This window comes from Kryptolebias marmoratus, linkage group LG5 (assembly GCF_001649575.2).
Source record: "Kryptolebias marmoratus isolate JLee-2015 linkage group LG5, ASM164957v2, whole genome shotgun sequence".
Classification (NCBI taxonomy): domain Eukaryota; kingdom Metazoa; phylum Chordata; class Actinopteri; order Cyprinodontiformes; family Rivulidae; genus Kryptolebias; species Kryptolebias marmoratus.
Window position 1 is genome coordinate 19,680,074 of NC_051434.1, and position 27,495 is coordinate 19,707,568.

General features: G+C 41.8%; 3 protein-coding genes across 6 annotated transcripts in view; all 3 read left to right on the forward strand.

The window, feature by feature from the left end:
- Nucleotides 1-3,689, forward strand: part of sema4ab (sema domain, immunoglobulin domain (Ig), transmembrane domain (TM) and short cytoplasmic domain, (semaphorin) 4Ab) — a 49,558-nt gene extending 45,869 nt beyond the window's left edge. For 2 of the 3 annotated variants that reach the window (XM_017430701.3, XM_017430703.3), the window contains exon 15: nucleotides 1,509-3,689. In XM_017430701.3, the coding sequence (XP_017286190.1) occupies nucleotides 1,509-2,293 (785 nt within the window). In that variant the 3' untranslated portion in view covers nucleotides 2,294-3,689. The remainder of the gene's footprint in view (nucleotides 1-1,508) is intronic. The other variant, XM_017430704.3, reaches the window with a different exon arrangement.
- A 785-nt stretch (nucleotides 3,690-4,474) lies between these two features.
- On the forward strand, nucleotides 4,475-16,567 carry LOC108244447 (membrane-spanning 4-domains subfamily A member 15-like). Of its 2 annotated transcripts, XM_017430664.3 has the most exons (10): nucleotides 4,475-4,838; nucleotides 8,109-8,188; nucleotides 8,503-8,605; nucleotides 8,992-9,105; nucleotides 9,186-9,242; nucleotides 9,561-9,698; nucleotides 12,514-12,561; nucleotides 12,793-12,906; nucleotides 13,653-13,751; nucleotides 14,939-16,567. In XM_017430664.3, exons 3-10 carry the CDS (start codon nucleotides 8,510-8,512, stop codon nucleotides 15,044-15,046), a joined length of 774 nt encoding a protein of 257 aa, XP_017286153.1. In that variant the 5' UTR covers nucleotides 4,475-4,838; nucleotides 8,109-8,188; nucleotides 8,503-8,509; the 3' UTR covers nucleotides 15,047-16,567. The 2 variants fall into 2 exon arrangements, with proteins under 2 accessions (XP_017286153.1, XP_017286154.1); XM_017430665.3 differs by lacking the exon at nucleotides 12,514-12,561 and having other exon boundaries at nucleotides 4,488-4,838.
- A 1,543-nt stretch (nucleotides 16,568-18,110) lies between these two features.
- Nucleotides 18,111-27,184, forward strand: ilf2 (interleukin enhancer binding factor 2). The gene is made up of 15 exons (XM_017430710.3): nucleotides 18,111-18,277; nucleotides 18,783-18,842; nucleotides 20,119-20,161; nucleotides 20,964-21,068; nucleotides 21,155-21,232; nucleotides 21,572-21,674; nucleotides 22,036-22,101; nucleotides 22,855-22,971; nucleotides 23,123-23,201; nucleotides 23,292-23,379; nucleotides 24,777-24,838; nucleotides 24,945-25,059; nucleotides 25,253-25,343; nucleotides 25,932-26,093; nucleotides 26,984-27,184. The coding sequence occupies exons 1-14, from the start codon at nucleotides 18,273-18,275 to the stop codon at nucleotides 26,081-26,083; spliced, it is 1,164 nt and encodes a 387-aa protein (XP_017286199.1). The 5' UTR covers nucleotides 18,111-18,272; the 3' UTR covers nucleotides 26,084-26,093; nucleotides 26,984-27,184.
- Nucleotides 27,185-27,495: the final 311 nt, after the last annotated feature.

Consider the following 27,495-nt stretch of genomic DNA (forward strand, 5'->3'; position numbering starts at 1 on the left):
AGCAGCAAACACAGCATCACCTCTCACTGAAGAGGAGAGAGAGCAGCTCAGGTCAAAGATAGGCCAACTTCTCTGGGTGGCGAGACAGAGCAGGCCTGATGTCATGTTTGATGCAAGTAATTTGGCATCGAGTCTAAAACAGGCTACAGTACAGACCATCAATGAAGCAAACAGAGTGGTGTGTAAACTCAAAGCCAAATCAGTTAAGCTGAATTTCCAACATCTTGAAGAAAACAGTAACTTAAAGATTGTTACATTCACTGATGCTTCTTTTGGAAATCTTGCAGATGGAGGTACTCAAGGTGGGCACCTCATTGTTCTAATGGGTAACAACGGGCAGTTCTCTCCCATTTCATGGCAGTCAAAAAGAATTAAGAGAATTGTTAGAAGCACACTTGCAGGTGAAACACTAGCTATGTCTGAGGGGATTGATAATGCTATTTTTCTCTCCACACTGTTTTCTGAACTCAATTATGGAAGCATTACTTATCCTCTACCAATAATCTGTGTCACTGATAATTTCTCTCTTGCTGATGCACTTAAGTCAACAAAGTTTGTTGCAGAGAAAAGGCTACGCCTGGAAATCAGCTCAATCAAAGAGCTGATTCAAACTAAGAAAGTTCACCAAGTGTTGTGGTCTCAAACAAAAGACCAACTCGCAGACTGTTTAACTAAAAAGGGAGCATCCACAGCCTTGCTACTTAAGGCTCTTTATGAAGGGCGGTGGACTGTTCAGTAGATTTATTCACGGTTATTTTATGTTCCCATCTCATTGAAACTGTTCTAAAAAAATGTTTAAACAACTGTTTTGCCAAAGGTAATCTTTGTTTATTTTTTTTAAGTTACAGTTCTCTTGGTTATATTGCACACCAGTCCTACTGTTTTGTCAGGAGTAATCTTTATTTATTTATTTTTTTTTTTAAGAAGAGACTGAGATTGTTACAGTTCTTTTGGTTATATTGTACACCAGTCCACTAGGGGGCACTGTGATGTCCTTTTTACCTCGTGGGTGGGGGCGGTGGAGGAGATTCAGTTGTAGTTGTGCATGGCGGAATAAAGCTGCTAAAGCGAACAAAGTGGAGTAATTCTTTCTGACCAACACCAATAGTGCAAAATGCAAATTCTTGCAATTTTTTTGACTGGTCTTTAGATTTTGATCAGGAGTGTATTTTGGGGGGTTTTGTTCTTGTTTGTTTGTTTCCTGCTTCCTGTTTGCATACAGGAAGCAAAAAATAAAAAAATCTGCAATAAAGAATGAAGTCAAAAATAATACATTTATTAGATAAAACAGATGGTAAAATTCCAAAGACTGGATGCTGTCTTCAGTGAATAAAAAATACAGTGAATGGAAAGGGTTTTGTCCAACTTTTAGCTTTTTGTCTTTAACTGTTTGATAAAAACGTGGTCGTGTTTACATTTATTTTAAAAAAATGACTTGTTTCTGTGCTTTTATTGTGAAAGCAGCTGTGTCTGCTTCAGTGTTTAGTTAGCTGTAACCTGTATGTCAGCCTCGTGTCCTGCAGGGGAGCTGGTGGCGGTCTCGCTGAACGAGGTGGTGCGGCTGCAGTGTCCGGCAGCGTCGCAGCTGTCCCAGCAGCTGTGGGAGCGTCCCAACAGCCGCCTGTCCTCGGACCTGTACCTGGAGCTGGACGACGGGAGCCTCAGCTTCGTGGCCACGCCGGCCACGCTGGGCCACTACCTCTGCCTGTCCACGGAGAACGGCTACCGGCAGACCATGGCCATCTACCACGTGAGGCAGAAGAGCAGCCCCGCGACTCCGGCTCCGACCAGCCGTGCGCAGCTTCGCGCCCGCGCCGCGGCCAGCCCGGGCCCTCGCACCTCCGCAGGGAGTTGGCCTGAAACGGCAGAACCCAAACCCTCGCCGTCCGTCAGGAACGCGCAGGTGACCACGGGGCAGCTCGGCAGAAACGCGACTCTGCGGACAGAGGAGCCCGAGTTCCCCGGTGAGGAGCCGCTGCTGTCAGCCCGTTGTCCGAACTACCTGAAGGAGCTGGCGGTGGTGTCGGTTCTGCTGGTCCTCTGCCTCGGCCTGCTGATCGCAGTGACAGCGTGTGGCGTCAGACAGCGATGGCGGAGGAAAACAGCCCCACAGGAAGGAGCTCCACCCAGAGACTCTAACGGGACGACCCCCGAGGAGCAGGAGCCCCTGAATGAAAACGATTTATTTAACAAACGCAGCGGCCCTCCTCTGCACGGAGGACATTCCAGCGGGCTGGTTTGTAATGGGACGCTCACAGACTCGAGACAGCATTTGCCAAACACCCCCATCTGAGCAACAGCCAAAACAAAAAGTTCTTTTCAGTAGTACAGATTCAGGCGATGGTACTCCGGGTACCAGAGTTACCAGTGGGGGTTCTGTTTGGATTACCAGCATCTGGGAACTTTATCCTAACGGGTATCAAGAAGCCTAAAGACGTTTTCTGGTCCAAAAATGACCACACATGAAAAGTCTGAAACATCTTTTGCTGTTCTGCAGTTCTTTCACGTTCTAGAGTCAGAGTGCATCCAGTACAGCTTGTTCCTTATATCATAATAGAACAGTTTTTATTGGGTTTTTTTGTTTGTTTTTTTTAAGGATAAGAATACCTTTGTAAACGTAGAGGTGTAATCATCAGAGTTTTACATTTAGACAAGAGTTTGTCTTTTTCAAAAGTTTGCAGAATCATATATTGGGCTGTAAAAGCTTCCTTTACAATGCCCCCCCACCCCCCTGAATGAAAATTAGGATGAAACACAAGTTCACGACAAGTCAAATAAGAACCACGTTGGCAGAACCAGGAGAAGTCGTCGGCAAGCGGGCGAGCGGTCCGATCCGTTTTCTACGTAACGTCACAAATGTGCCTTGACAGCATTTTGGTGTTTTTGGGAGCCGCAATTTCCTCCTCGTCGCACGCTGAACTGTCTGGCCTCCGGAAAAAAAAAAAAAACTGATTTCAACTCTCACACTACAAATGTTACTGTTCAGGACATATCTACTGGAAAGTTTCTGTGGAAATGTTGGAGCTACTACCTGAAATTCCAACATCCTTCAGCTTTCGTCTAAAAAGCCCAGTAGTAATTTTGGACTTACTTTTCTGATAATCGAAGCTGATAAAGAGAACCGGAAGCGTTACAGCTGATGGCAGTTGCTCATTCGGGTCACCATGGTAACAGAGTGAGAAAACCCAGTTATCTTTGCAGATCTATTGTTCAAAAATACTTTAAAGCTTTGGCCATAGATAGAAATACTGAATCTGATACAGGATCCTGGACGTTGAAGCGAGAAGGGGACCAGCGTCTACATAGGCTGCTTTCAGTACGTGTACCTCCATGATTGGGTGCGGCGGGTAGGCGGGACTTAAATCCCCCACATCCGTCTGGTCCCTAAAACACAACATGGCGGCTCCTGTGACCCGCGTCTCTCACAGCTACCAGCACCTACAGTTTTCTCAGAGTCCCAACACCCAAACTATCATTGGCTCCCATCGCATCCAAGCTCAGAATTTTCTCCTCAGAATAAGAAGCAAAGGGGTTTTTTGTTTTGTTATTTTAACCTTCTCATATCCAGTAGCGACTCCTGAGCACAAACTAGCGTGGAGCGGAGCGGACATTCACATCCTGAATCCATCACCACACGAACGTTAAGACTCACGTTACATTTTCTGTGAATAAAAGATAGGCTGTATGGATGTTGTGTAACATTTATTTTGTGTTTTTCTTGTCCCTCAAAGTTGTCGCCTTTTTTTCCTCCCTCCCGCGGGTCGAGCTGGTGTTTGTCTGATAATTAAATCAGACAAACGGAAGCCTCCGCACCCACCTCCACCTGAAACAAGAGGCATTTTTAACCTGAACAGACAGACAGATTTCTCTTATTTTCTCTCGATTATATTACAAACTGTAGATCGTGGGATATTCAGTCTTCCAATTGTCCATTTTTTAGACAGTTTTTCTCATCTTTACTTCTCAGACTCAGCCTCTAAAATGCTCTTTTTATCCCCAGTCCTCGTCCTGATTTGTTGGCAATTAACCTAATTAGTTACAAAAATCTCCTCCAGCTCTTTCTGATTCGTACAACTTCCTTTTACAGCCTTTTGGTGACCCTGTCCCAACTTTTTTTTTTTTTTTGATGTGTTTCTGTAATAAAACTCAAAATTTCCTTATTTCTTTCCAAAAGAAACAAAAACAGACAGAAAAAAAAACATGAACAAAAGTGATTTCTGAGTCCCATCTCATTTTTTTTAAAGTGCGGATGTAGTGGCTTTGTTTTTTTACTCAGTGGCTGTCTGAAGTGGACTTCCTGCTCTATGCTTCTGTCTGCCTGTCTCATTAAGAGTGCAGTCAGGGCGAGAGGTGTGGTTACCATGGTTACGCTTATGCTCCAATGGAAGCAACCTTCTTCAGAATTTGCTTCTCTTCATACAGTTCATTGATTATCAGGTTATGACATGATTAATGCTGCGTTTTAGGACACGTCCTTCAATAGTCCTTCAGAATTGTTCTAATTAAATATACATATTAGTTTTACTGTTTGTTCAGTAAATAAATTTCCTACACTTTAGTCCGCTATAATGAACATTTTGGACAAATGTTCCTTTATTTAAAGTCATCTCCAGATCTTACGTAAGCCGTCCTGTCCTGTCTGCAGTCTGCATGTGAACTGCATGACGGTGCAGGACTAAAAAAAAAAAAAGAAAAAGTCTCGGAGCATCAGTTCTCCGCAGTGAAATCCAGCACCTTGAACGCACCCTGCCGCATCCCTCTCGGAGCCGCTGCTCGTCCCTGACCGCAGGCAGACCGGGGACATCAGGGGACATCAGGGGACATCGGGACACGCTCAGGTAGGATCAGTCCTGGTTTGTTGTGTTCTGTTTTGTATTTTTCTGAGGAATGTGCAGAGTCATGTCTGAGTCGGGACGGGAGGACGCGGCCGCTTCTACAAACAGGGTTCGTTTATTTTATTTTATTTTTTGGCTTCCGAACCGTTCTGCTAAACACGAATCAATGCAGAAGTAACGATACCTGAATGGTGAATGTTTATTTTAAAAAGGGTCAAGGGGGGGGGGGGGTGTATAGACATACAAGCTATTATTAGAGCCATGTTCTGGAGCCGTGCCAAGTCCTCACTGCAGTCCCACGCAGAGCATCACGGTTCTGGTCCTGGTTCTGCTCCGAACCGAACACACCTAAACATTCACCACCAGTCCCTGAAATATGGTAATATTGCTCAGTAATGTCCCCTCTACTTCACATGTACTCGAGCAGGACAGCGAATCGCCCGCCGCCGCAGGCGATCATGTTTTGTTTTTCTCGTGCGTCTGTTAGCAAAATATCTCACGAACCAGCGGGCTGATTTTGATGAAACTTGCAGAAAGTAATCATTTCATGTTTATTTACAACTGATTAACTTTTGGAAAGATTCCGATTTAAGATGGCTGCCACAGCCGTCTGACCTTAAAAAATACATAAATGGCTGCAACTCCGTCAGTTTTCCAGATGTTGGCCTAAAATTTGGTGTGGTGGTAGCTGAGACTGGTCCCCAACATATATTCTGAGCGCTAACAGACTGCACAAGATCTTTGTATAAATTTTTACCATTAACTAATTGTGGTCAACACTGTCTGTTAGCAAAATATCAAATGAACGACTTGATGGATTTTAATGATTTTTTTAGCAATTAATCGTTAAATGTACCTTTGCATCTGATTAACTTTTTGAGTAAACCCAATTCAAGATGGCTGCCACAGCCAACTGACCTAACAAAATACAAAAATGGCTAAAACTCAGTCAGTTGTACAGATTTTCAACCTATAATTTGGTGTGATTGCAGCTGAGTTGTTTTCCCAGATTGCAAACTGCAAATGCTATATATTGTGAGAGATCTTTGCATAAAGCTTTAGCTTTAACTGTTGGACTCAACCCTGTCTGTCTGTTAGCAAAATATCTCATGAACCACTGGGCGGATTTTATTGAAACTTTCAGAAAGTAATTGTTTGCTGTACATCTACAAGTGATTAACTTTTGAAGTCAGTCCAATTCAAGATGGCCACCACAGCCAACTGACATTAGTCAACACAAAATAAAACTGAGACAGTCTTACACATCGATTCGATGTGGCAGTAGCTGAGATTCATCCTCTGCACATACTCTGAGTTTGAGCATAATGTTTTGTTTCAAGATTGGACCAAGATGACTATAATTCCATCATATCCCAGGCAGCGGGTGATATGCATTCCTTCAAGGTATGCTAGGTCTTTAATTTACATTTGTGCATGTCCCAGAAATCTTTAGGGAGTGCCTTAAAAACAGCTTGTGTCAGCTTTCAAAGAAGCTGAATATATATATATTTCAACCTGTTGGAGCATATTGTATAGAGGTATAGGTCAGTGGTTCTCAAAGTTTGGGTCGGGACCCCAATGTGGGTCACAAAACACCAGGTGGAGGTCCTTAGAAAATCTCCAGATATCAGCTCAAAATGATTGCTTATTTGGCGCTTGTTACAAAGAATAAAAACAGTCAATATTAAGAAAAATTATGTGCTTGTTAAGTCTTGTTTAGTTTGCCGTATGCTCATGTTTAAATGGGTCATTACTAGTTTTTGTATATTTAAACTGGCAATAGATGGGGGGCTGGGAGTTAAAACCTTTGGGACTCAGTGGTATAAACATATTTACTTGCTCTCACAGTATCACTGTAGTTTTTTCAGTTTGGAGAATATCAAATCACATATAAGCAAATAATTAAATGAGATGTGTGGATTAAAAGAAACAAAAATAAAGTGCAGTGCATTAAAAAGGACACTGGGAGGTGTCTAAGTTAGTGAACAGAGCAGATAGTGAGGGATGGTGAGAATTATGGACTCTCACTGGAAATGTGCTTTTTAAAAGTCAGGTTAATCTACACGATATGCTGGTGTAGATTCTCAGTCATCCAGGACATGGTTAAAAAAAAAGATTAAAAACAAAAACATAATGGAGCATTAGGCCTGATCCCCAGTCAGTTTCACTCCAATCAGTACCTTAAAGTTTGTAACCAGAGTGGCCCATCTGTGAGTCAGGCTAACAAGGACTCTAATGAGCCTCTATTGTTTGGAGAGTGAGTTTAATCTGCAGGTGAATACATCTTACAGAACATCTCAGCTTTAAAAGCTCAAACGCTACACTCTCTGCTTATTGAACTGAGAAAGCTCCTCGGATGAGAAGTGAAATGCCTTCAGCTACAGAATAAAAGTCCAGTTGTTTTGTTTTTAACCTTTTTTTTTTTTTTACTCTGTACCATACTTTTTAACCTTCTGCCTGGTGGAAAGGGGGTTTCAGGATGAGATGGGTCTTTGGCAATCTTCAGTCTAACTTTAAGAAGGCCATTAATGGAAGTTCTAGTCCAATACATGTTGATGCAGTTCTGACAACTCTATTTCTTGCTGACTTGTTCTCGACTGAAGACCTGTCAAACCATACTGTTATTGAGAAAGTAAGCACCTCTCTATAACCGTCTTGTAAAAATGCAACATACCAATTTTAAACACCTTAAAGTGCTCAAGCTGCTTTAAACCTTCTGCTGTCCTTGGGTCAAAATGTCCCACAAAAAAAAAAAACTGTTTTAAAACTGAGGCCTAGTGGGTCATTTTGACCCAAAAGCAGCAGGGGGGGCTTCGTTCACAATAAGGCTGACATTTGCCTCCCGTTTAGGACTAGAGGACACGGTGGTAGTTGAAGCTCTCGACTCTAATGGGTCCAATAAATACTAGGGGTTGAAGCACGTGTTGTTTTTCTTGCTAAAAAATGAGCAACCATTTCCTTAATTTGGAAATGTTGAGAATTAAATTACCTGTACACCATTCTGCCAGAGGAGTTACTTCTGACCTGTCAGCAGATTCATCCTTACAGACAATCTGACCCATTACCGAATTGGAGCTGGTCCTGTCAAACTGAAAGAGAGTTATTGCTGATAAAAGTGGGGTGGTGATCATGGGGTGGACTTCGTTTTTCAACTGAAGCAATGGTGTCGCTTCTTTATGTGTCTTTATGTGTCTTGTATCTGCAAATAAATTATAACAGATATTTTTTTTGTCCTCATAAAATATCCTGAAATTCTTTTGTGTTTGACTGTAGGGTTGGAGTTTCCAAAGTTCGGTTTTGTACCGTGTGGTCGTTCTGCACATCTTCATTCTTCAACAAACCACTTAATCAAGGTTGGCCATCTTCCTCTATGATCAAATCCTTGTGATGATGATTGCCCTAGTTCAGGGGGTGTCAAACTCCACTCCTCGGGGGCCGCTTTCCTGCATGTTTTAGATGTGATCTTGCTTTCAAACACCTGGTTTAAATGGACGACTTGTTGCCGTGCTCCTGGAGAACTTGATGATTTGGTGAGGAGGTAATTAAACTATTTGAATCAGGTGTGTTGGGCAGAAAAACCTAAAACTCCCAGGACAGCGGCCCTCAAGGCCTGGAGTGTGACACCCCTGCCCTGATTCATGGTCTGCTGACCCCTGCTATCTCTCAGCTTTAGGATGGCTCAGAATGACAAAGATCCAATGCCGGCAGCCGGGACCCTGTCCGAGCGCCAGCTGGAGTCGCTCCTCAAGATGGAGCCCAAGACTCTGGGGGTGAGTGTGAAGCAAAGTTTGGACGAGGCACAGGTAAAGATTTTCATTGGCAATGGACCCAATTGGACAGGGGTTGGAAAGGAAGGGACAACTCAGTTTGGAGACGGTTTGGGTAGGATTGTGGCTATACTGGACAAAGGAATATTGAGCTACCAGGAAGGAGAAAAAGAGGAAGACCACGGCGGAGAATCATGGATGTAGTGAAGGAGAACATGTAGAGGGTTGGTTTGGCAGAGGGGGATTAAATAAATCTGAAAGGAAATTTGGCCACCATAAAGGGTAAGTTAGTCAGTCGGTTGATCTTTCAAACCAGCAACACTGAATTTTTGATCATCTACGTTTCACGAATTACTGATTGACTGATCTCTTCCTGTACCCCTCACCAGGCAATCCAAATTGTTATTGGGGCTTTGATCCTCTGCCTGAGCGTCTCTGTGCTCCAGCTCCACGAGATCCACTTCACCGGGGACGTGGCCCTCTTTCTTATTGTTGTAATACAGGTCAGTCTGAACAGTGTAATGTAACATTCACCATCTTTTAATGTCCTCCAGTCTGATTACATTTTCTTGAAATCCGTCAGGTAACCTTGTCTGGCTCAGTACTGGTCCACAGTGGAAGGAGGCCGACTCTGTTTTGGGTGAGTGAATTACACATTTCCTGCTTCGGTGACGATACTCATCCCTATAGATTCTGTGCATGCTTAGTTTGGTTTGTTTAGTTTCCAAGTGGTGGTTCTAACCTGCTGATACAATTTCTCTTTGTTGGATTTTAATAAATTCTGGTAAACAAAAGACAACCGTATTGCTTAATATATATATAGTTAAAGAAGGTGCCAAGTCCAATATTATTTTTTACATCATCAACTGAGGATACAGTAAAACTTTTCTCAGTTCTACTTTTTCTATTCTTGGTTGGTAGAATATCTCTGTACGTGAACTACTGTTGATATTTGCAGGTGAAGTGTGTCCTGGTGCTGCATCTCATCAGTGCTGCGTTCGCTACGGCTGCCCTGGGCCTCATGTCCAAACACCTCCCCTACCGCCAGGACTCGTACCACTGTGAACACTGCCGCAGACTGGAGCTACACGCTGTGGTACCGTCTTTAAAACCTCCACAGAAAACATGTGACAACACTCTTTAGGTTGAAGACGCTGGCAAAACTTTTCACCTGTAAAAAATGCGGCATGAATCGCCATCTCTGTGGCAGGTGGTGCTACAACATCGCATAATTGAATAACTGATGATCATCGAGATAAACATGGGTACAAATGCGGCTAAAAGTGTCTAGATTTCCATTATACATTGTTTTGGAAATACAAGAGTCTTGCCTGGTGCAAGACTGAAACAATGTTTGCAGGACAGAAATATACTATATATATATATATATATATATATATATATATATATATATAAATAAAGGAAAACCTAATAAGGTAACCAAACAAAACAAAAGAAATCCATAGTTATCACACATGATGGCAATATTTTAAGAAAATGTTACTCTTCATATTGACTTTGCGTGTCACATCTAGGCTTTTATGTTTTTCTGCCACCGCTCAGCATGAACCCTAGTATTAAAGTTCATCTAAAGTTTCCTCATACCGTTCTGTATTTACATAGCACCCCTTTGTAAGACGCAGCTTGTTGAGGCTTTAAAAGCTATCATTCTGATTTTGTTGGTGTTTAGTAAAGCCCCAAAATGTCACTGTTGCTCACCCTTGATGAGACCCGTGATTTTTGTTGAGATGTTAAGTTTAAAGCAGGTGGATCTTTAGGCGTTGCTTTTTTTTTTTTTTTTTTGTGAAGACTAGCTCTCACCTCCCAACAGACACCATAAGCAGCTTTCTGGGTCTCAGCTGGCTGCAGCAAACAAAGACAGAGAAATGACCCATCAGCTGTGTAAACCAGCTTCCACCAGCACTACTCTCTGTACCACCCAATGTCTCCCCCTGCAGCTGAACAATACCACCACAGCCACACCCTGGACTCAGCATTATAGCCTCAGGTTTAAACATGACGGGCAATAGGAAAAGAGCTGGGGCCGTTGGTGTCAGGCCCCTGGTTCAGCGTCACTGGACCCCCTTTGGTGATTGTTTGAAGGAAGGCAAGGCGACAACTAGTTCAGGCAAGGACCACCAACGTGGGACTGAGACACTAGAAGTTGAGGTATTGTTGGTAAAGCAGTATCTCAGTGGGCTGCGACTGATGGAGACTAGTTAGTCTCAAAATTTGATTTGATTGATTAACTGATGAGGCTTTATTTTGAACATGTTTAAATAATGCAACAAATAAAACATAAAGAAAATAATTAAAACAACTGACACTGAAAAGAACAATTAATACATATGAACATGTACATATGGAAATGGGAAGAAGCATACATGTAAGGCTCATAGAATATTTATATTTGCAAATATTTACACATATACATAACATACAGTCGTATACTTGCTGTATAAACACACACAGAGCTGTCACAACATGCAGACATATAAATATACATATATTGTGTTAGTAGTATATAAAGACACTGTATTAAAGCCCTTCTTCCTCACTTTACTTAGTGCAGACCACACTGTTTGTACTGCTTAAATTTTGAGAAGGTAGGCAAATCTTCAGTTGTTGTCATCAAATTCAGAGTATTTGTGACCAATCGAGGCCATGTGGCCTCATTTTGACAATTTTTGGAAATCACAGCCTATTTTTATGTATGCTGCTTTCAAAACTATTCTAGGCTGTGCACTTTATTTCGTTGCCGACTAAACTAACTAGACAGAGATGAGTTTGAGATGGGTTGGAGACGCCCATCTGCTGCGTGAAATCTTTGCACATGTTCAAAATTCAAGCAGCAAGACTTCAAGCCTCTGCTACTTGCATGAGGAAATTTTAGAACCCCTGTGAACATTTTGAGACACTTTGAAGCCTCCTGAACGAGTGCCGTTCGCCAACAAGTTGCCAGCAGTCGTAGCCCCGTGAGATACTGGCTTTAACACGATGAACACCACAAGCAGGTGTTCCCAAATGGAAGAAGAAGTCTGAACACCAAAATTTAGGTTGACATGGAGAAAGGTTAGCCAGCTGTCACAACCTGGCTCAGGGATTGTGACAAAACAAAGGGAAAGGGACACAAGAATGATATTTCAACTATTTATTTAAAAGCAATAAAAATTTAAGAAAAGCAAACCTGTCAAGACAAAATTAAATTAACCAAACCCAGGTAAGCCAAACTAGTAGAACCAAGACAAACCACAACCAAAGGAGGACAAACAAGGAGGGGGTTAGCCCCCCCATTGCCACACAACACCTTTCCCTTTTATACCAGCCTAAATCAGCCAATCAGGTGTTCCCAATAACTACCTGCTGCACTCAATAGAGCCGCACCTGCAGCAGCTCAGTCAGTCACCTGACAGGGCCGTCACACAGCTGTCAGTACAACAAAATGGTAAAGCTAAGGCACTGTAGGCTAATAAAAAAAAAAACCCAATAGGAGAGCAGAGCAAAGAGAATAAACAGGATGTCCTTCTCCTCACCATCCAAAGTTTACTCTGAGTGGCAGGTGACTAACATGAGAGAAAAAACCCAGGTCTGGAGCTAAACGATAATGGAAAGACATATGGGAGAAGGAGGCACCACATAGGGCTAAAGCTAAGTAAAATATTGCATGATGCTTTTAAATATGGCCACTAATATTAAACTGTACACACAATACGTTAAAGGAAAGAATGTAATTGTATTTTCATCCTTGTTGATCACCAGTCTTTTAATGATGTGTAGGATGTAGGCTAGTTAGCACAAAGCAGCCCAATCACTGACATCTGATGCATATTTTCTTTAGTGCTAAATGAATAGTTGGCGGTACATGTTGTGAAGCAGACTTCCTGTTTCTCTGTCTTTACTGTCCACTGCAGCAACATTGTTTCAGAAAATGCACCGGGCTGATCGAGCAAAAGTGTAAAGTAAGTGACTGACCTGTTGCTACAAATAATTCCTTAGTCAGATCGTTTTTTTTTATTTGTTTTGTTGTTTTTGTTGTTGCTTTGAGTGCATTCTGAAGGCAAACGTGTTTTAACCAGTAGAAAATATGTTCTGAGCCATTTTTAGTTTGATTTTTTGAGGACTCATTGGTCACCGAAGGAAGCACGTGTTGTTTTTGACCACGTTGTGTTCTCTTGGTGTTCCCTGGGTAGATGCTGATCGACGGGATTCTGGCAACTCTGGTCATCTTCCTGGTGCTCGAGTTGTTAATCTGCATCACTGCCATGCTGTTTGGGCTCAGTGTTCTCGCTGCTGGTGGAAACCAGGTGAGGTTGAGTAGCCAAAAATACAGTCAATAGACAGATTTTTATGTATTTTATTTAAATGAGTGCCAGGACAAAGGCATTGACGTACCCTTATTCAGTCATTATTCTTTCGTTTCTGTCATGATTTCCAGTTGGTTACTTTTCCCACAGCTTTAGTAAAAAACCAAGGCGCAAAAATACATCAGTGGCTCTACTTGGAATATTATGCTGTGACTTTTGAAAGCGGGAAAAAAGAATTTCCACTTTGACAACAATGAGATTTTTGGTGAAACAAGTGAAGAACCCAGCCCTCTTTGGATCTCCGTATGTCAGGCGTGCTTCACTGCAGGGACATCATTCAAAGTTTAAACGGATCACAGAAAGCTGGACTTCATACGACTGAACTGGCGTTTTGATATTATTAACAGTTTTCACACCGTCACAGTTTAGGTGTTATGATTTTTGAAAATTTCACCACAGAATGTTCAGCTTAGACGTTTGAGCTGTCTAAACCTTCCAAACGTTTTGCAAACAAGCTTTTCGTGCTCCTACAAATTTAGACTTCTTATACAGTTTTTACATTACAATAAAGGCACTTTTGTCTTCTTTCACCCAGACTATCTCGTACCGTTATAAGACCTCTGAGATACACACTCAGACTTTCATTGTATTTTCATCAAAATGTTTGTTAGAATGTGTGGATTGAGGAAAAGTGTCTGATTTGAACTGCTGCTTATCAAATGTGTGTGTGTGTGTGTTTTGTTCAGGTTTCCAGCCAGAGGCCCGTCTATCCTCAAACCCGCCCTCCACCCGCTCCTGCCGTGCAGGCTGTTCACATTCCTCAGGCAGCAGCTGAGCCATCTCAGGTACCACAAGTCTTCTGGACAGCAGTGTACGACAGGCCGCACCTAAACAAGACCCTCTGAAACTATTTCACCAAGTGAGATGAAAAGGAAGTGGTGTCAGCGTGTGACTCTGGGGCCTCACGCTGCTCTTTCTCTGATCCACACAGGGTCAAAATTGTCCATACACAATCAAATGTGATTTACACTTTTTTGTTTCCATCAACATACGTCTGGTAAAATTCCTATAAGAAGCCTGACTACTTTTTTATTTATTTTTACAGACTTTTCCCATATTTGCTTGGGTTTTCTCCAGGTACTCCGGTTTCCTCCCACAGACAGAAAGCATGCATGTTAGGTTCATTGGTAACTCTAAAAATGCCACTAGGTGTGAGTGAGAGCGCGTGTATTAGCCAAGCCCATGCTTTAAGCCACTGAGGTGACACACCGGGGTAGTGTCGGTGCGCTGATTGTTACCTTGTTCGATGAATTAAAGTCAGAGCCTCCATTGCTCGTTACGCAGTTCATCCATTTATTTCTTTGCATCTCGTCAGTGTCCACTTAAAGCCAAATCTATTTCCAAAACGCTTACATCTATTGACAGCACCTAGGGGGCAGTTGAGTATTGGTCAATCCAATTAATCCTGCCAAAGAAATATTTTTTTTTATGCTGTCGAAGAAAAACTACCAGCTGCAGTCAATCGGGATCATTAATAGGCCTTTTCAAGTTAAAAGGCATTCCAGAACCTTCATCACCTTTTACTGAAATATTTCAGTGAATGTATGGGCGTATTTGATTGTGTATGTATAGTTTTGACCCTATAGATTAGAGAAAATCCACAATAAATTTTAAGCTGTGCTCCCAATTCTTGTTTTTGAAAATCACTGAAGTTGTATGTTGTCTAATCAGTCCACCCTGAAAAAAAGAACAATTCAAATAAATCTTTAAAAAGCCTTGAAGGGTTTTTTTTGGGACATTTTAAAGTGGGGTTTTGTGGAAATGTTATGAGTGGTTAATGAACGCTGAACGTAAACCGTCTTTTCTCTACGCTGAAGTTGTTCAAAAAGCTATCTATAACAGGTAAGATATTAATTCTTCATAACTTTTCCACTAACCCCACTTCAAAATGGCTTGAATCCCCCTTTAACCCACACCTCCAAACGTGCACAGTTCCTCAGAAACATGCTGACTGCTCTGCGTGTGTCCTCAGGTGGCCGTAGTTGTGACAGAAGCGGATTCGGAACAGATCGAGGACATCTCCACGCCACCGACTGAACCCCAGGTGGAGCCGATCGAAGCCGTTGACACCCAGTCCTGATCTGTGCGGCCGTGTCGCCCTCAGAGGATGGGAGAAATGTGGATGGTGCAACAAATATGAAAGAATATCCCAGTTCATTAGGACTCCCTTTATTTAAAGTGAAAAATAAATCAGCCGATGGAGGATGAGCAAAAAGCAAATAAACCAACAGTACCTTTAGGGAAACCTACAATAATTCCAACCAGTTTTCCATCACTTTAAATGTAGCATTGCATGAAACGGTGTCATTATGTACACTACTGGTCCTAAAGTGTCTTGTAGTGCTCTTAATAATGCTGCTTTAGTCCTCAAACAGAAGGGTCCACTTGATCCGTAGTCAAAGAAATAAAACTTTCAAAAGAATTTCAGCTTCGGCTCAAAGCTGAGACGTTTTTTTGGGAAAGAACTCCGCGTCAAACACGCCTGTGTGTGTTCACGTCTACACTTTTCTACCAGGAGCAACACTCACAGCAGCCTCTGTCTCCTTTATCGTGCTCACACATGAAAGACGTAGTTCAGATCCTATGAAGTGGAGTTCTGTGGAAAGGTTATGAACAGCTAATATCTTACCTGCTATAGATAGCTCTTTGAGTGACCTCGGTTGGGAGGAATAGTTTGATTCCGATCCGATTGACGAGCTAATGGCTGGTGTGAACACTGTTTTATAAATTTTAAACTTTTTTTCTCTTTTTTAAGTGCTTGGAGTTGAATTAAAATGGTGTATGCAGGAATGCGAAATGAAAATGGAAATTTCTGCAGACATTTTAAGGCGACATCCACTTGGGCCTTAGCCTCGCTCAGACTAGCCGTTAGCTTGACGATCTGGTCAAAATGGAACTCTTATATGTTCGAAATAAGGCCGTTCGAAGAGCTGCCTGCAACAGGTAAGCTATTAAATGTTCGCGACTTTTCCACGGAACCAAACTTCTAAAGATGTGAACCCTCTCCCTTTAACCCGTTGGGGGCTCAAACTACCAACCTTTGAGCTGGCGGTGAGCTGCTCTTCCTCCTGAGCCACAGTCACTCCAAATACGGTTCTGAATTAGTCCACGTTATTCCAAGCTGTACTTTATGGATTGACCAATTTCAGCAGCTAATATTAAACTTAGCTATTTCCAAAAAGGTGTGAAAATATAAAGAAAAACAAAAAAGTTGAGAAGCCGAGACTGTTAGCTTTTTCTTATTTATGTAACAGTCTTTCCAGCCAGGCTCATACTATCTTTGTTTCCATCATTCAGTTCTGGACACCAGGTCCCACTCTTTCTATTATTGTACACAGAAATGTGAGAGTGTGTCTAAACATTGTGTTTATACTTCTTATCTGTGCTCACTGTTTAAACCAACACTTACTGAAGGTTAGCGAAGAGCACGCGGCCACACAGCCACTCGTCCTAATCTCATTACGCTGCTTTCACGCTCAGCTTGCTAGATTGTTAGTGTCCTCCGTGGAAACCGCAGGACGGCATGATTACCTGTAAATGAATGTGTAAACATTGTAATCGCAGTGAAAATAAAAGCTATTGCGACAGATTTGAAAAAAGCGAGCGGTGTCCGTCTTCACTGACTAGAACCATCAGCACTGTCTGAGAAGTTCTTCCTTATCACCCACCGCCAGTGTTTGTCTGTTTCAACACATTTTAATGAAACCTGCAGGAAGTAATTGAAATGAGCTGCCCTTTGGAATAAACCCGATTCAAAATGGCTGCCACCACATCCATCCAACACTAGCCATTACAAAAAGGGCTACAACTCAGTCAGTTTTATAGATATCAAAATCAAATTTGATGTGGTAGTAGCTGAGAGTCATTCATGATGCCTAATGTCTCACAGTAACTCTTGAAATGTGTTTTATTGTCTCATGTCTTCAAAGTTTGACCAAAGCAGTTCTTAATGTAACATGATCTCTGTCTAAAACTCTGGCATGAAAGGCGGCGGGTGATCTGCATTCCTTCGAGGAATGCTGGGCCTTTAAATTTTAGATTTGTAATGACTAAAGTGCAGGACTGACTGACTAAATCTTATTTTTAAGAGGCGGAAAGAGCTTCATTTTGCTAATGAATTCAAATATGTCAACATCACATTGGATTCCACGTTTTCCTTTAAAAACATATTAAAAAGTGGCTAACCTTGTTACATTTCATCTTCAAAGCTTTAAACAAATTAAAGATCGAGAATTTCTTGAAGGAAGGCATATCACCTGCCGCCATTTATGCCATAGTTTTAGACTGAGATCATCTTATGTTGAGAAATGATGAAGTTGCTTTCCTTTTGATCAGACAAACAATAACTGAAATCTCATGTGATACAGTAAAATGTCATGCTCAGAGTATGTTGTGAATGACTCTCAGCTACTACCACACCAAATTTTAACACAATATTCATAAAACTGAGTTACCGACATTTATTGTGTTTTCTAAGATCAGATGGTTGTGGCAGCCATCTTGTATTGGGTTGACTCCAAAAGTTAATCAATTGTGGATGTATATCCAATGATTATTTCCTGAAAGTTTCATGAAAATCCGCCCAATAATTCACAAGATATTTTGCTAACAGACAGATACAGGCATGAATATGATCGTCTGCTTTCTACTTTCGGTGAAGAAAGCAGACGCACCAGGTTTCTGTTAGCAATCAGCACACCTGTTGTCTGTTTTATCATTAACCCTTCTCGTGTAGCCGCCATGTTTAGTTTCCTTTGGTCAGTGTAGCAGCCCTGTCGTTGTTAGTCATTTATGAGCTGTATCACTTATTTTATCCAGTCACTTTTGTGCCGGCCATGTTTGCGGCACTTTGACTTTTTGTTGGATGTAAACTTCCTTGTCTCTTCAGCTGCATTTAAGCTCTTTTGGATGGTGACACATGCAAGATTAAATAGCACATTGTTTACCATTAGGTAACTTAGTATTTATTGTGATGCAAGAAGAAACTTTAATAGGACCTTCAGTTTAACAAATAAAGTCGTACACAGCGGTACAAAGAAATTCTATATGAAATTGTTATTCATATTTTGTTTGATAAAACTAAGGGAGAGAAAACGTGTCTGTCGGTTCATGTTGTGTTCCGCTTGGTGGCGCTGTTGCGCTGAGTCACTGTGAAACGGTCACCAAACCGGAGAAGAAGAAGAACCTCAGCAGAAGCCTCTTTGTGGCCCTCTCTTGTATTTGAGCCGGATTTTTAAAAAAATTATATCACTTTTTTAGCCGTTCTCCTTGCTTTTTCTCTCTAAATTTTCAAAACGTCGTACGCAATGAGGTAATTATAATTCAAATTAATTTGGCACTGTTGAATTTTCCCCCCATTAATTTTTATTGTAGCTATTAGCTCCCGTGTTGCTAACTTAGCCCCGGCTCATCCAGCAGGCGCCGTCTAATTACTGATAGCGGAAGTCTCTCACGTGTAATAAATTAATTAGTTATTATTGCCGGTGTTCCGCTTATTGTTGACATCCCGCCTCCACCCTTTATCCACCTCGCTCTCTTTTTATTTCTTGGTCCAGTGGGGGCTGACTAATGTTAGCCCCGGTAACTTCCTAAGAGTCCAGACCTGTCTGCTCTGTGTTACAGATGAGTGAATGAATAAAAATGCATTTTTTGTTTTGTTTTTTTGTAGACTGAATTTTAGGCAAACGACAGATTTGTTGCTTAAGCTGAGTTCTCAGGTTTATATTTATTTGTTACCCGGCATGCTAGTACTTAGCTTAAAGTAAAAACTCTCATTTCTCTGCATTGTTTTGATGATTGATTGTGTTTCTGCGCAGAGGAGACCGCGGCAGGGGCCGAGGAGGCCGCTTTGGAGCCCGTGGAGGACTGGTTCAGGGGTAGGTTTGGTCTGGTACTATTATTAACATCGCCCGCCGCCTGAAGGGGAAAGGGCGATCGTGTTTCTGCCCGTACCTGTGTGTCCCTGTTAGTCTGTCGTGTTATGAACCATTGGAGGGATTTTAATGACACTCTCAAAGTGATCTTCATCTTTGGAGTTGATCTCAGTCAGGATGTCTGCCACAGATGATCTGCATTAGCCAACTCAAAACTGTCTGTAGCTGTCACATTTACAGAGCTCAAGTTTGATGATGCAGCTGTGCCTCATCTCCAACACGTGTCAAGCTTTAACAGATTTGTGATACCACGAGAGATCACATCATTTACAAGGTTTGACCAAAACGATCATACCGCCATCCGTTTTCTTTACCCGCTTCTCCTTTCCAAGTCGTGGGGAGCTGGTGTCTCCAGCTGTCACTGTGGGAGAGACGGGGGACACCCTGGACAGGTCGCAAGTCCATCATAGAAAGACTGAGACAAACAGCTCAAATCTAGAGACAATTTAGTTACCAATTAATGCATGTTTTAGGAAACTGGAGTACCGTACAGGGAGAACATGCAAACAACACCCCAGACTGGGAAGCGATCAAATAGTTTCCCGATGTGAAAGTCGAGGCGTTATCAGTGAATGAAAAGGTTAGAGGTCAGTCATCATCTTGGGCAAGACCCTGAAGCCCAGAGTACCCCTGATGTGTAAATTATGACAGGAAGCTGGATAGATTCTTTAGTCTGAAGTCACGATCACACGCTGTCATGTCTGTGTTTCCTGCTGGTGGACGAAAGACCCCAACGTTGTAGTAGAGTATGAGTTGTGCACATGGGTCTACACATTGGTTTGTTACGAACTCAGGGATTCATGTTTATAATTTCTGAATGAGAGGAGAGCTGTTCGATGCCAAGACGTCAACGACTCGTAAAAACTGCAGGAACCTTCAGGTCATGAATACATATGTAGTCTATATTTTACTTTGTTTTGATCTTTTTTTTTTATTAACTTGATGAGTGAGCCCTACTCGGCGTCAACAGAATCCAGTCTTGAACTCACAGCTGCCTCCCTCCTCTGTGTTGAGTGAAAGGAAAACCTCAAACATCAGTGAAGTCTTTGTTCAAGTTAGCATGGATGCTAAATTAATATTGACAACCCGTAATCCTGACGGTTCTCTGTGCAAGCATGTTAGAGTTCCTGCATCAGATGTTCTTTAATGTTTACTGGTGAAGTTTTTACAAAAATGAAAAACATAAACTTGATTTATTTTGTTTGTTTGTTTTCTTTAGGTACCGTCCATTCGTTCCACACATCCCTTTTGATTTTTATGTGGTGAGTAAAAACCCAAGAGCTACAGTGTGTGACAGGAGTGGAGAGGCTAGCATCTGTCTTAGATGAGGTTAAATTTTAAGGGTGGGAATCTTTAGACAGCTCAGGATTTATAGGACTGTAATACAACTCATACGATTATTGATGCGTTTTGATAATCTTTCTACCTAATCAAATATTGGCTTATTTCACAAAAAAAAACCCTGCTGTGTTTTAATTTCTAATAATAAAATAATAAATGGTTTACAATAAGAGATCTCAAACCCTATTAATTATAGGCTGCGGACAAACAATTGGCATAAATGCTAACTTTATATAAAAAAGCTTGTGCTTATTGCTGGAAATTTGTACACAAATTAAAAGACAGTCATGTTATAACTTCCAACTATTATTCAGCAAAGAAAGAACTTAAAATGATATAAAACACAACTTTATTGCAACATATCTGTACTGCAGGATGCTGCGTTAACTCAATTTCTGACATTTTGAAAGTCGATTCAGAATCTCCCGTGTCCCTGATTCATCTAAAAATAGATTTTTATGTTCCACCCCCCAATAAATGTAGTCCCAAATGTTTCCTTCTGCACCAGCAGCAAACCCCCCAGACGCCCGACTATCAGCTGTGACATTGCAGCACCCTGGACTGCATTGCATCATTATGTTGGCGCGTCAGGCCTAGGCTGGTATCACTGCTGGTCAATCGTGTCCCAATCAAACAATAATGCTGGTTTATTATAACAGTTAGCTGGGAGAACAGTAGATGCAGCCGTATGAGGACTGAAACAGATTTATTGTCCACCGTTAGTGTGAGATGGCCTTCCCCAGAGTGAAACCTGCTCCCGATGAGACGACTTTCAGCGAATGTCTGCTGAAGAGAAACCAGGACCTGAGCCCCACGTCTGCTGAACAGGTCGGCCCACCTTTCCCCGCCAACGTCCCGCTTGCTGTTTTGATCGTACACTTTATCACTTCGGTTTCTATCTCTTCTGCATTTAGTCCTCCATCCTGTCTTTAGTCACAAAGATCAACAACGTCATCGACAACCTGATCGTTGCGCCTGGAAACTTCGAAGTGGTAAGTTGAAGCGAACATCTGTGAAGTTTAATCAAACTTTAACTGACATCACAGACCACCGGTTCATTTTCATTACAAAAGTCGATCAGTTTAAATTCATTAAAAACATATGAGTATTTAATTTACTTCCTACACGAGTCGTGATAATTTATTCTTTTTAGTATGATCTTGTTCGGTGTGTAATACGTTCCAGTTTGACTTGAGATTTTGGCGCTCCTGTCCCAAATCAACACAGAAAGACTCACGTTTGGATTTAAATCTTACCGATTTTATGAGCCTGTAGGATTGTTACCACAAACTGATGATACTTTGCTTTAATGATATTGTATCTCTTGATAGCAAATCGAAGAGGTCCGTCAGGTGGGTTCATACAAGAAGGGCACCATGACAACAGGACACAATGTGGCCGACCTCGTGGTGATCCTTAAAATCCTCCCTACGTGTAAGTGACAATTGGACCGAGATGTCTGATAAAACAGTCACTGTGTTCATTTAAGTTGTCACAATCTTGCTGCTCATGTAGGTGTTTTTCAAATAGTTTTGTCCAATGTTCTTTTGATAGCTGCAAATCCACATAAAGTACTTTGATTAGTAGGATAATTTATTAACATTAATGAAATATTCTTTGAAGAGGTGCCAAGAAATCATTATCTACAACTCGGATGATTTCTTGGTTAGTACTGAAAGTCCCCTCTGCTTCATTTGGAGTTGGCAATATCAAACTTGGCTCACAAAACAATAAAAGCTATAAAGAGCCCTTTGTAAATTAGTGATTTTAATAATTTTCTTTTCTCTTTTAACAGTGGAAGCTGTAGCTGCACTTGGTAACAAAGTAGTGGAGACCCTTCGCACCCAGGACCCTACAGAAGGTGCGGTTTACGATCCGATGGTTCCAAAATCGACCTTTTGCCGTCTGTTCTTAAAGACGTCTTCTTAAACCTATATGAAAACATTTTAGAATAAAAAAAGATTGTGTAAGAGCTTGCAAGGATCCAGAATAAGACGACTGTTCGGCGGTGAAGAGCTCGGAGTAGAGCCGCCGCTCCTCCACGACGAAAGGAGTCAGCTGAGGTGGTTCCTCCGTCTGGTTAGGATGCCTCCTGGCTGCTTCCCTCTGGGGGATTTCCAGGCATTGTGGCCTGGGAACACCTCCGAATCCCACAGGAGGAGCTGGAGATTGTTGCTGAAGTGAGGCATGTCTGGGTTACCCAACCTCAGATAAAACAGAAGAGGATAAATTAATGGTTAGAATGTTGCCATAGTAACCAGACGTGTATATTTTCAGATGTTCTGGAGAGGAACAGCTTGAACCTTTTCACATTATTTGTCATAAAGCTACAGTAAAGATACAAGCCTCTTTCACCAAGCACTTTTGAATCTGGGCTTGAGATATCTGTTTAAGTGGCATTTGGGGATGGGGGTTGTTAAAGTCAGCGTCAGAATTATATCACTGAACCTTAATGTTGCAACCAAATCTAAGGTTTTAAAACCATGTGTTCATTTGATTTAATTTAGAAACTATCAGCTCATGCCACTCATAAGTAACTTTATCTTTTCCCTTCGTTTAGCGAGTTGTTAATGTATGATAGGACGATAAGTGTGCCATTTTACTGTGTTTTCAGTGCTGTCCATGTTGACCAATGAGACGGGGTTTGAGATCAGTTCAGCTGATGCTACCGTCAAGATCCTCATCACCACCGTTCCACCCAACCTGCGCAAGCTGGACCCAGAACTCCACTGTACGAGCTTTCACAGGTTTTAGGGCACGCTCTGTATGTCAGATTCATCAAAGTCAAAGTAGAAGTCTGGCATTAAGGGAGACTGCAATTAACCCGTTTCAATTCCAGTCAAAAGGATTCAACTGGATTCTGTGTTTCTCGTTAATCTCAGTGGACATTAAGGTGCTGCAGAGTGCTCTTGCTGCGATCCGCCACGCCCGCTGGTTTGAGGAGAACGCCTCTCAGTCGACGTGAGGACGCTTCCACTCGCACACGTTACCATTCCTGTTTTACAGCTTTGACCCGTGCGTCACCTGAACTTACTTCATATCGATTCTCAGAGTCAAAGTGCTGATCCGGCTTCTGAAGGACCTCCGGCTGCGTTTCTCTGGGTTTGAACCTCTGACTCCATGGATTCTGGACCTGCTGGTAAGTGCCAGGGTTCTCATATTTGCTCATAATATGCATTTATCAAAAATGTAATTTTAAGTGCTATATACCTGAATCTTTGGAAATGATGAAATGTGCATTTGTACATGTTTGTTTAAATGTTATTTATAACAGGATCAAAACATGACACTGAGTTCTATGTTAATACAATTGTTGCCCTGTATGTAGGCCTTTTAGCCAACTGGTAATTTACAGGACCAGTTTGTGGTTTTGTTTTTCTAATTTCCACCAAAAAAAACCACACCTAAAACAAAACTAGACATTTTAGCATACAAACACATGCCACACACACCAAATTAAAGCAAATGAATGAGAATGGGAGCAAAACAAGAATGCATGAAGAGAAAATACTGACCCGTTTCATCTGTAAAAATATAAAAATACTGTGATTTCTAAAATGCACTTACTGCATCACGTCCTGCCTCCTACGTACTGAAGTCATTAATCCAGTTCTTAAACAGGCAGCAATAGAAAGTCCTGTGTTTAACTTCCTGGAACTGAAACTGAGGAATCACTCTGATTGGCTGTAAATTTTCAGATTATTCCTACACAGACAACACCTGAGCAAAGCAGTGGAAAGGGCCAGCTCCCACTCGCAGGTTTTTTTTTAACGTAGGTTATAAAATGTTTTATTTCATCCGAGAAATGAATGAATGAATTTGCTCGATCACTGCCGGACCTAGTTAGCTGTAGCGCTGCTGTGCTTCATTTATTTAACGGATTAAGAACATGTAGAGCAGGGGTGTCAAACCCAGTGACGCAAGGGGGCCAAAATTAAAAATGTGGTCCTAGCCAAGGGCCAATCACTATCAATATTTATTAAAAATGACATAAATTGCCTTGGTTTTAGATGTATTATGTCAAATCATTCATATAGAAATATCAATGACCTTTTCCCAGTTACAGATTATACAGAATTTAGAGCAAACAGACTTTAATGAACACAGACAAATAGATCAAACTTCAAAAAGCACATCATTAGCAGTCATTTCTTATGCCTCACTCAGCTTTTAAATTATTTTTTTTACATTAAAACTTGAAAATTTGAAAAAAAGGCCATCAACAAAAATCTGATCATACAGAAATTAAAACTAAATATTGTTGGCTTTTAAGTCACCGTCAAGAGAAAACTTCACTTATTAGGCTAATTTTTTTTAAGCTAAATAAGAATCAGAGACTCAATCTGTCCCAGACTAGAGGGCTGGACCTGATGAAATCTAAACGTTCTCTTGGGGGCCGGATGAAATGTTACAGAGGGCCGGATCTGGCCCGTGCGCCTTGAGTTTGACACGTGTGATGTAGAGGATGGATGGGTTGGGAGGGGACTGCTGGCCTTGCTAGGAGTGGTGGTGAGCTTGATGTCCATCCTGTTTCAGGGTCACTCTGCGGTGATGAACAACCCATCCAGGCAGCCCCTGTCCCTGAACGTGGCCTACAGGTTTGTTCCTGCTCCCCTGCGTTTTTTTCTGCGCAGTTCACGGGAAAAAAAAATAAAAATAAAACACCCTTTATTTTCTCTAAACTTTGCTCTTGAACTTGTGCAGGCGTTGCCTCCAGATGCTAGCTGCTGGCCTCTTCCTGCCCGGCTCCGTGGGCATCACTGACCCCTGTGAAAGTGGAAACTTCCGAGTTCATACCGTCATGACTCTGGAACAGCAGGTGTGCACGGTGCCGTCTCCTCATACTTCATTCATCTGTGTGAAGCTTGCTGCTGTTTGACGGCGTTTAGGACAACGTTTTACCTGAACAATAAGTAGTCCACCCACTGGCAGATGGGCTAAACGACACTGGCTGAAACGAAGCAACAGGTAAAACTGTGACAGCGTTTTGTGACGTGCGTGTTTCTCTGCAGGACATGGTGTGTTTCACAGCTCAGACCTTGGTGAGGGTGCTCTCTCATGGAGGCTACAGGAAGATCCTCGGCCTGGAAGGAGACGCCAGTTGTAAGAATCGTCTTCTGTGCTTCAAAGAGTACAATTGAGTTTTTCATTTTAAAAGGATAGTTTCATAATTTTTTCAATGTTTAGTGTACCTTTTATTAGCCGTAACATCAGTCATAGAGCACAGAGTCTGGAGGAAAAAAGGCAAAAGTCTTCATCCAGGCTAGTCTACCCAAAGTAGAACCTATTTTTTAATTGTTTTCAGGTTAGTTTTTTGACATTTGTTGTTATTTTCTCAATTGAAAAGCATCTGCGTTCTTACTGAAATGTCAATCTCCTGAAACTGCTGAATGTGTCTGGAGTTGAGTAAAATATGTTTATGAGTCAACCCAATTCAAGATGGCGGCCACTGCTAATTCCCCTTAGCCTGTACAAGAAATGGCTTTAACTCAGTGAGTTTTACAGATACTGAGTTAAAGCTCTAAAGCTCTGGCATTAAAGGTGGTCTGCTTAATTTAACACCTGTTAAATTCCAGGTTGGAAAATGGACAAAAAGGTTACTAAGGGGGTGGATACTTTTGCAAGGGCTGACAGTTGGATGTGTGATTTGTGACCACGAACCGGTTTAACAGTAGCTCTGTTTTTACACAGACCTGACAACAGAGATGTCCACATGGGACGGTGTGATCGTCACTCCCTCAGAGAAGGCCTACGAGAAGCCTCTGGAGAGGAAGGAGGAGGAGGACGAAGCTCTGGAGGAGGGAGGAGATGGGGAGGATGAGAGTATGGAGACCCAGGAGTAAGGAGGAGGAGGTGGGAGCAACACACATCCTAATCCTACCACCACACACACATCTCCTTTTAATCTCATCTACTTAAAAAAATCTGTCTCTATCACTGTCTTTTTCTGTCTCTCTGTCTGTCTCTCTCTTCTGTCTGTTGTATGTGATGTCCAGCCACACAGCAGGAGCAAGACACCACACCCAAACTGATTTCACTCACCAACATTCAGATTCCAGACAGGAAATCCCATAAAACCCTGTGATGCCAAATGTGAATTTAAAGTAAACAAACATGGCCGACGATTTAGAAGCAATGAAAAGTTACTGGGTACACCAGTTGCGGTAGCAGTTTCGGTCCAACTCCTTGTCATTTTGGTTATTTTGAAATGTTGAACAAACATTTGTGTTGTTGCCACATATCAGTGAGTCGGTTGTGCCATGTCAGCTGTTTTTTTTGTTTTGGAATCCCCTCCGTGCTTACGTCACTGCGCTTTCTGATTGGCTACCTGTCACATTCAGCAGGCTGCGTTCCCGTTCATCCTCGGGGAAACGCCACACGCTGCGACATCCAGCCAAGACAATCCAACATATTGAATAACCCGATTTTAGATCAGAGCGGTCCTGACGTCCTTCCAAGCGGACCAGATAACTCTTAACACACCACACACAGCAGGAATATCGCTTAAGAGTCATCCCGATAATCTGGGCTTTCTAAGATTGTCAGACGGTGGAAATCAGGACAAAATCGTCATAAAAATCTTGCAGTGTAAACCAGGCATAAGTGTTTTATTTAATATGAACAAAAATCTACTAAAATCATCTCCATAAGCTGCTTAAGTGTAACGTATATTAATGTTGTGCTGCTAAAACCAGTGAAGTGTCAGCTTTTAATTTTAGGTCTGTCTGTTTTTGTGTTCACAGTGAATGATGGGAACCGTTTTGTCCCGGCCACGATGCTTTTCTCTGACAAACCAACAGGTCGTCTCGCCTGTATGCCAGCGTCTTTACATGTTTTCGTAAAAATTTTTAAGTTTTATTGTTACTGTGATGTTTTAACCCAATCTCGGTTTTCTTCTACTTCCTTTTTTTTGCAAAAGCAGAATAAAGTTGTTTTCAGTCGTGGCTGTGCGAGTGAAGGTCTGTGACCAGAGGACAGATTTGAATGAAACCTGCAGAAAGTAATCATTACATGTACATCTACCACTTATTAACTTCAGGAGGCATGATTTAAGATGGCTGCCACAACCAGCTGAACTTAAAAAGTGGCATAGTTATTCTCAAGGTTTGACCAAAATGGCAATATGCATTCCTTCAATTGCTAGGCCTTTAACTTTAAACTTTAGCCCTCAAATTCCAGTATTTAACGTCAATTTAAGACTGACAAAACTGAATTCATTAATTGGTTGGTCTCTTTTTTTTAAACCCTTTCAGAA